General features: G+C 33.4%; 1 protein-coding gene across 2 annotated transcripts in view; it reads right to left on the bottom strand.

The window, feature by feature from the left end:
• Positions 1–514: 514 nt before the first annotated feature.
• Positions 515–9,382, bottom strand: part of LOC108912418 (host cell factor 2) — a 14,223-nt gene continuing 5,355 nt past the window's right edge. Inside the window, exons 8-12 of one of the 2 annotated variants that reach the window (XM_018717630.1) lie at positions 8,897–9,098; positions 7,896–8,842; positions 4,696–4,854; positions 4,411–4,628; positions 515–789 (exon numbers count right to left, since the gene is read on the bottom strand). In XM_018717630.1, the coding sequence (XP_018573146.1) occupies positions 726–789; positions 4,411–4,628; positions 4,696–4,854; positions 7,896–8,842; positions 8,897–9,098 (1,590 nt within the window). In that variant the 3' untranslated portion in view covers positions 515–725. Of the gene's footprint in view, positions 790–3,451; positions 4,324–4,410; positions 4,629–4,695; positions 4,855–7,895; positions 8,843–8,896; positions 9,099–9,382 lie in introns of those variants that run through there. The other variant, XM_018717629.1, reaches the window with a different exon arrangement.

The raw sequence follows: 9,382 nt of genomic DNA, 5'->3' as shown, positions 1-9,382 counted from the left end.
GATTTTTTTTTCTGTAGTGTTTGAAACTTGTACCTACTTGAATATAATAACACTCTGTTGTCTCAGGATGTTTCTATCTAAGACTGCGAATCGAATAAGTTTTTAACATTCACCGATGTTACCAAATAGAAATCCAGTAAGATTGACGCAATCCGGAGATATTTATGTTTTTAACATATTTGATAAGAACTCTAGCAACGTATTTTATAGCGCAGCGGTCACCTTCGCCGCCTATTAAACTATTAATAAGGAATCTGAAGATATGGAAAAGAAAAACTAGAGACGACTTTAGCAGCAATGTCTTCGAAATGTACTAATGTGGATGTAACGGAGCTGTTGCCAGATTTTGCCCGGCATGAAGTTGAATGCGCAATTGTAAGCGAAACTGTATAGTATATGCTTAATTTAAATTATTATAATAATTAATTTAAAGATCAAGTAAGCCGAGGCCAGAGCATGGGCCAGGATGACACTAATATTATTAAATTTTACTACAATAAATTTCAGGTCACTATTGAAATAAAATAATTATAATTTAAAAACATTAAACAATTAAGTATTTATCATAAAATTAAAAATTGTATTTCACAACCAAATAAACTTAAATTGCCAACTACTAATATTACGTTCATTGTTAAAATAATTTACGACACAAAAAGCAACTAGATATCTTAAAATATTATGTATATAAGCCATATCATGGAAACAATATAAAGGAGGCCGCGTTAGCTTAGTGGTTTGCGCGTTGGCCTACTAATACAGAGGTTCTGGGTTCGATCCCTGGTGCAGTATGGTTTTTTTTCAATTAATATTAATTTCAAATGCCACTATTCATCGTCCACATTTTTCGGCATCAGTTCTGCTTTGGAAGTAAATAATTCCTCACTGCGCGGCGTTTCCAAAACAGCGTTGCCAAATATCTGTTGATAAGGCCGCTAAATTCCTTGTTCTATTTCGTCAGAAATCTTATTAAAATCGTGAAATATAAAATACAGCTGATAAATTAAGGAAAATTCAATAGAACTAAAATACGGTGTTATTTGCGTATTTAAAGTAAAATTAAAGATTCGGCTCTGGTAGTCCAATTAAATGGGCTTTTAAATCTCAATTTTGGTCAACTTGCCTGAATTTTTTGTATAAGTGAGTTTGAGGTAATGTAGTAACAATAAATAAGTAATTATTTTTCAACTCCCAAGCAGGGGTGACAAAATAATAAATGAAGTGTTATTTCAAGATAACTTAAAAGGGGTAAGACCTAGATAAAAAAATTTCTTATAAAAGTTGCAGAGTATAAAATTTTACATAAAAATTAGTTTTTTTCTACTATTAAAATTAACGGAGTAAGGAGGCTAGAATTTATAGGATATGAGAAATTTTAAATCATAAGCACTTTTTTTCCAATTTACTCTAAAAATTATAAACTTTCTTTTCAGATAAATAGACATTTTTTTTAAATTAAATTGTTAACAATTTTAATTTTATCTAAATATCTCGCGTACGCGTAATGATAACAATTATTGATTATATTCAATATAGTTTTCTGCACAATATGATGGACTGCCAGTAATTTTTTATAATACGTTTTTCCCGTTCTCGATCTGAGAAAGGAATCGAGAGTTCGAAAGTTACTGCCGTTTATTGATATCGGGAATCTCTGCCCCCTGATTGATGATCTGCGGCGTAATTTCGTGAAATATAGAGGCCTTCGAACGTGGATTGCGAAATCAAATATTCAAAGTACGTCTGCAACTTATATCGCGAGCTACCAAGTCCCTAATGGAAAATGTGTGTTAGCCGTGTATCTCGAATACCGAGTCACGCAGAAAAAAAGTTTATAGAACAAACTCTACTTATTTTTTTGGTAATGAATCTAGTCCTGCAATTTCTGTATTTTGTGTGTGTGGTTTAGAATTTAAATTTTTTTGTTTTCAATTGGAATGTTCGGCAAAGAATGAACGTATAATACTGGCTTAACTGAGTTAAGTTAATGAATTTGAATATAGTTGCATCAGGGTAAATGGTATATAGATTGACACTGGATTATATAAACGGTAGGAAATGTAGAAGTACAAGGCAATTCAATGATTCTAAGATATAAATACTTACATTTTTCAAAACATCTCCAATAAACATAAATAGTAATATGTAGAATCCACGATTTTTAGCAAATAACGATGTTGAACTTTACTAAAATGCGTGAATGGTAAAATGTGCTTAAATTCTTGTAATATTGATATCCACATTTTTTTATAAGTTAATCTAAATGTAAATTTAGCAAATAAATATTTGTATATTTTCATAGATATAGATAGGCAAATGCAGTGATAAATTAATTTTTTTTAAAACAACTATAACTGCAACAATGTAGACATTTTGTATACAGAGTAAATAGAGCTAAATTGGTTACAGTGGATCGTTTACGAATAAAGCCATGCTGGTTTGGTGTAATGTAACACTTGAAAATACTACAGATTAGATTATATAGAATCTTAAAATCCTTTGTGAAGTTGGACAAAATTGCAATAGGACGATAATTTCTCAAATTCGCAGGATAGCAAAAATAATAAATAATAATAATAAAGATTAGAAAACTGCGAATATCATTCTCAGTAAAGGAAACAAGTTGGAACTAAACTAACAGACGTGATTTGATAAATTTAAAGCATATGTATGACAAAAAGAGGAAAAAAATTTGGCAAAACAATATCGAATATACCATTTTGATCATTCGTTATTCGTGAACTACGTTTTTTACTTTAAACAAATTACCAAAACTTTTCAGATCATGTTTACAATTTATTTGAATGTTAGTGAAATAATTTAACAAACCTCGAATGTTCAAACTCGTTAAAATGATACATAAGACATTTTTTATATTTATTATGATGAAATTTATGTTATTAATTATTTGACTAGTATACCAAGATGGGTCAATTCTTTTAAACTTTTTATATACAGAAATCCACTGATCGAATAAATTATACGATCTTTTATGGAATGCTTCACAAGCAGAGTTAATATCAGTGTAATCTCTTAAAGATTGGCAGTTAGTATGTAACATAGCATAATAGAGTTAAGGAAAATTGGCTTTTTTGAAAATACATGCTTTATTACAATTTACCGAAAAATTGGAGAAATTAATCTTTTTATTTTTGCATATAGAATTATTAGAACCAAGATTTATATATGAAGACATCTCTGGTTTCATTGAGTTACTCTTATCGAGTAATTTAGAAAATAATCTCCACTATTTTACATTTAAATAAGATATTTCGCTTTATATACATAATGGAAAGATAATAGATGGGTTATTAAATAAAAATCTTCTTTTTCTTTTTTCTTAAAGTTTTATTGTATAACGTTATATAATGAACCAAGGCATAAATTATAGAAAAGATTGAAAATGTGGACCTAATCCATGGGTATGTAAATACTTTATATTGCTTTTGTGTGAAAAAAATGTTTTCAAAATGAACCAGGGTTGATCGGGAAAAAACGATCCCACTTATGTTTAATAAAAATATATCTCAAATAGAAATAATTTAACTGCATGTTTTATCAACTAATTAAAATACATTTTATATATATATACATTGTACAATTTTTCATATAGTATGAACAAGTGAATGTTTTAACCAATTATTTTTTTAAATACTTAACAAACTGAATAAAACTATAGTCTAAATTGTAGAAAAATAGCATAATTAAAAAAGAAATAGTTGCTCATTTAAGTAAAAATATTTCAAACAAGAAAGATAACACAACAGAAACGTAAAACTTACATTATTCTGATTCTGACTACAAATAAGTGGGAACAAAAAGTGTGCCACAACTGTCAATACGTAGAATAAAAATCTACGATTCAATTATTACGTATAAACAATGTTCTAAGCACCTTAACATATCCTGATTGTAATCTACAAATAATACAAAACTATCTTTACAGCAAAGATGAATATGACAGTAAAAAAATGGGGCAAACAGCAGGCATACTCCTTTCGCACTGTAAAACAGTTCACTAACACAAAAACTGGTCAATAATGTTTCGCGTTTCTTTTTCTTTTTTTTTTCTCGTAAAAAATTTAATGAAAATAACTATGACAAGGATGATAAAAACAATACGATCATTGGGCCGTCAAGTACACAATTAAATTATAAAAGTACAGCCCTCTCTTTAAGTTGTTTAATACTACTTTACATCAAACACTCAACTCATTCATTCGATCATTTTTTACATCTCTTCCTTCTCAAATTTTATTTTTTTGACGTTTTGTGGCTGCGTGTCTGTTAAACGTTTCGTAGCTTTATTTGTAGATTGTGGATCTGCAAACAGAATAGAACCAAATCAAAGTATTATCCGAATAATATCTACAGATTTATATTAGTAAAAATCCATTTCCATTGTTACAGGAAATATTAAAGCAGCTTCCATTACCTTGTAACCACCTGACTTGGGTGGCTGGTCCGTAACCCTTGTCATTTTTGGCGGCAATGCGAAAAATAATTGCGGCTTTTGTAGATGTATCCAAATGGGCTGCTGCCAAAGATGCATTCGATACCACACACTGGTTACTTGGTCCGCTGTACACTCGCACAAATGCTAGCTGACCAGGAGGATTTGCTTTTTCCTTCAAACAATAAATAAAATGTAAAAAACAGTTACTCATTTATGAATCCTTCCATGTATATACATACTTTCCCTCTCACAGCCAAGTAAACAGAATACTCAAGGATTTCACCTTGATTGGCACTTGGAGGTTCCCAAGACAAGTGTGCTCCATCTGCAGATTTTGCAATTTTAATTGCTGATGGAGCTCCAGGAAAACCAGGCAAACATGTCTTAAAGGCAGAAACCTGCTCGAGGGTAAATACCAAAATTAGAATATGAAATTATATACGGGCTGCCTACTATAAGAGGGCCACTCCTATGAATCTCGCTTAATATACGACGCACGTCAAAAATCTTTATATGTTTTTTGTTGCATTCTTTAAGGCCCTTATGCTCGTAAAAACAAATTTGAGATCCATGGCCAACTTTGTGAGTAATCATAAAAAAACCGGAAAAGCACCGAAAGTTTAAGGTCGTCTAACTTTTTTATTTTAAGAGAGAGAAAGCTTATCTTAATAAAATTTCATGGCAAAATTGATATCTTTCACCTAGTGTAAACAGATTTAAAATATCGTATGTAATTTGCTGCGCCCTCTGTCTAAAAAAAAATTGTCATCGAAGCAGGCTGTGGCTACAAAAAATTGCCTGTTTTTTTCCTCTTTCATGCGATATACTACATGTCGCCTGTACCTTTTATATTTATTACATTTTTTATAATTTTGGCATAAAAAATGTAAACATTTTCGTGGTAACGTAGAAATTATTGTAGACACGTGTCAACTAAAATTTTGAATAATAATGATATTTTTACATATTGAGAAGTGTAATATGTTTGTATTTTACTATCAATGCAATTTCAATTCTATTCAAGCACTTGCGGAATGTAAAAGACCTTCGCTAATAAAATCAGCTGTTGTCAATAAAAGAAGTAATGTTAACACAATTTTAAATTATGTAAATAGGAAAAATTAAAATAAAAAAGTTAGACAGCCTTAAACTTTTGGTACTTTTCCGGTTTTTTTATGATTACTCACAAAGTTGGCCCTAGATCTCAAATTTGATTTTACAAGCATCAAGGCCTCAAAATATGCAAAAAAAAACATATAAACATTTTTGACGTGCATCGTGTATTAAGCGAGATACATAGGAGTGGCCCTCTTATGGTAGACAGCCTGGGATCAAATATATATATATATATATATAGTCTTTTTTATATCTCAAAACCATGTTGTACGAGAATCACTAAATTTGGTACACAGGGATTTTATAACATGTGGAATCTCACAGTGCTACGCTTTTTGGCGAGAAACCCCCTTAAGACACTTTTTCGTGGGCCCCCTTGTCTTTGGAACCAGAAAAATTTGGTAGCAAATTTGATTTTTTTTATAAATTATTAGTCAGCTAGAAAGCCATTGAATTTAGAAAAAAGTATAGACAAAAAGATTCTAAATTTAATGGCTTTCTAGTGGACTGATAATTTTTAAGAAATTTAAATATGCGATAAATTTTTTTGGCTCCAAAGACAAGGGGGCCCACGAAAAATTGTCTTAAGGGGGTTCCCCGCCAAAAAACGTACCACCATCAGATTCCACATGTCATAAAACCCCTGTGTACCAAATTTAGTGATTCTCGTACAACAGGGTTCTGAGATTATTCTTAGGGGCGGACTTCAGGAGGCTGTAACTCCGAAAGAGGGGGCCACTTGGCAAAAATAAAAAATACGTGTCCCTTAAATTTGTCTTAAGAATCTGTAACCAAATTTTGTTGCATGAATTTCGGGACACCTTGTATATATATGGAAAGTCCCCATGGTTCATCGGCCGTTACGCGAGAGTGATAAAGTAAGTCATAGAAATCCGTGCGATAGACAAGGATGGCTATAGTGAAGACATTTCATAATCTGAATAGTCACCGCCCGTTTCGGGTTAGAACTATTCAGATTATGAAACGTCTTCAATGTAACCATCCTTGTCTATCGCACGGATTTCTATGACTTACTTTATCGCTCTCGCATAAGGGCCGATGTATCATGGGGACTTTCCGAACCTGTATATACAGGGTGTCCCAGAATAACGTGTACAACGGAAGGCCATAGATCCGTGGACTCAAAATAGGCGGACTTAGGCTAATTCACCTATATCCGAAATCGCTTCGTTTGGCCGCTAGATGACCTCAAAGTTCGTGAAAATTTTTTGAATTTTGTAAATGACTAATACGCATTAATCGATTTTGATTATTTTTGGGGAATGTACTTTTGCTTTCAATCTACACGTTTTGGTGTTATACAGTGTTTTTTAAAACCTGCAACTCCTACAAAATTAATGTATGGTGATAATATCCGTTCAAAACTTTTTTCTCTTTCGGGCAATAATGACAACTATTTTTTTATCTGAAAGGAGATACGATTTGGAAGTTTTTGGGCCTCTTGTAGAATTTTGATCCTATTCCTAAATCTGCCTATTTTTGAATCCACAAATCTGTGGTCTTCCATTGTACACGTTATTCTGGGACACCCTGTATATATAGATACTATACTATATATACATGGTGTTACGAATTAGTAGGTCAAGCCGTTAAGTGCATATTATTTGGACTTTTCATTTCAGTCCCATTTTCAAAATTCAGGGTGTCAAAATCAAAACTTTAAAAATGGTTTTTATTGATAGCCCGGTAATTTTAGAGACATTTGTTTGATATTTGGCACATATTTTTATCTTAAGTCGTCACACTTTCTTTGTAATCTGAAACTAAAATAACAAAGCGCGAACGGAGAAAAGGGGATTGTAGTAGCCACAACCCCCCCACACCAATTTTTTTTTGAGCACGGCTATGGTTTCAGAATATTTTGTCTTAGATCGAGCGTTTTTTTTTTATTTTACTTAATTTGCTCTTATAAGATTTTGATTCGGGGCTCCGTTTACGAGATATTGCAAGTTTTTTGGAAATGTGACATCGGTTTAGTCGACATTTTTAAATTGTCCACTTTCTTGTAAGCAAAGAACGAAGTTTTAACAAAGAATGTTCCTGGACAGAAAGAATTTTTTTTGTTCATATTCTAGACAGTTTTCAAAATTATTGAGAAATTACAAAATAAAATTCAAACATCGAACGAGGCATATTTGGCTCAATCGACTTATTTTGGCCATCAGTATCTCCAGCTTCGAGATTGCCCAACCTTTCACAGACACTATATTAATATTGAATAACTTTTAAATAAATAATCCCTTAATGTTCAGTCACCTTAATTAAATAGGTAGACTTTTCCTTCCTCTCTAAAAGTACTTACCTCGCTCCACTCCCCCCGTCCTACAGAATTGATGGCAGCTACTCGAAATTTATACGCCGTTCCTGGCTCAAGATTGATTCGTGGGAAATTCGACAACTCGGGTAAATTTTCTATTGTTAAATCGGTGGTATCGTCATCCAATAAAAAGTAACTTTGTACATCACAACTATTACCCTTAATAAATCCTACAGTATACCACGTATCTTTAGCAGGCTGTTCGGATCCATTTAAATCAGTCTTTTTTTGTTCTTTCGAGTGATCTAGTGCTGCAGAAGCGAGAGCTGCGAGTAGGTCCACACTCGAACCGTCATCTTTCCGTCCTTCCTCTGAAGAACTCTCGGTTTTTTGGCTGGTGAAGGAGCTGTCAAATCCGCTATCGGGTTCCATTTTGGTAGCTATGTCCATATTAATGTTTAGGTTTGTGTCGGGTTCTTCTTCCTCCTGTTTGATTTCGTTGAGCTCGGGTTTTATGTCTATATCCATGTCCAGCTTTTCGCCATCATCTGTATCAGTATGTTTCAGCGACCCGTTGACAGTGCTTTGTGTCGAATCGGCTTCGGCAGTAGTAGTTGTCGGTTTCATGCTCGTTTCTAATTCGTCTTTACTACCCCCTCGTAGTCCCAGGCATAACCTGAAGTTGCTTGGCGGTATTACGGGAGATCCTCCAAACAGGCCTAATCTTATTTTTGACCCCCCTTTCAGACCAAGTTTAGTGCGTATCGTTCCGCCACCTAGAAGACCTAACGTTGTTTCCATAGGTGTTGCTCCATCACCAGTCGATGCATCCGTAACACCTTCTGCAACAGACGGTCTTCCCAAGACATCCGATACTCCTTCAATTTTCCCACTTAGTTCCTTTTCGGGTTCAGGATCTATCAATCCGGCCTCAGCTGCAAGAGCTGCTAAAGCGGCATCAGTAGTTGCTGGTCCATCAAATGAGGTCGATGCTAAAATGACAGTTTATAATGCTTAAACTTGCACTTAATTTGCAATGGACATACCTATGGTTGCAGTTGGTTGTTTGGGTCTTGAAACGACCATCAACTTGGGCTGTTCTGAATTATTACTTGCAGCCGAAGACATAGGCAAACGGACAATTTTGCCTACTCCACCCGTTTGATTAGGCTGCACCAACGTCAAGGTTTTGTTGCTGCTGGTTGCCATTTGTACTGTTACTTGTTTGCCACCTATCATTACTTGTTTCTGAAATTGGAAATGAAATTGACCTTTCAGTCTCATTCACATCAGTGCATTAAGGAGGTTTATCGGGTACGTCCAAAGTCAAAGGAGAGTTTCTGTAGACTCGCTAATGACTAATGTAGGAAGCCTTTAGATTTGGCAATTTTGCACTTGACCGGCGCGCTCGGCGTTCGCTCGCTCGCGTTCCATCGTTCTGTTTGTTTGGATGCCTAAGCTTAAAACATACATTATGATGTATATTTCATATATATATATATATATATATATAGATATATATATAGATATAT

This window comes from Anoplophora glabripennis, unplaced genomic scaffold (genome assembly GCF_000390285.2).
Source record: "Anoplophora glabripennis isolate ALB-LARVAE unplaced genomic scaffold, Agla_2.0 scaffold518, whole genome shotgun sequence".
NCBI classification, from domain to species: Eukaryota; Metazoa; Arthropoda; class Insecta; order Coleoptera; family Cerambycidae; genus Anoplophora; species Anoplophora glabripennis.
Note: the sequence above shows the minus strand (reverse complement) of the source record. Positions and strands in the feature narration are given on the sequence as shown.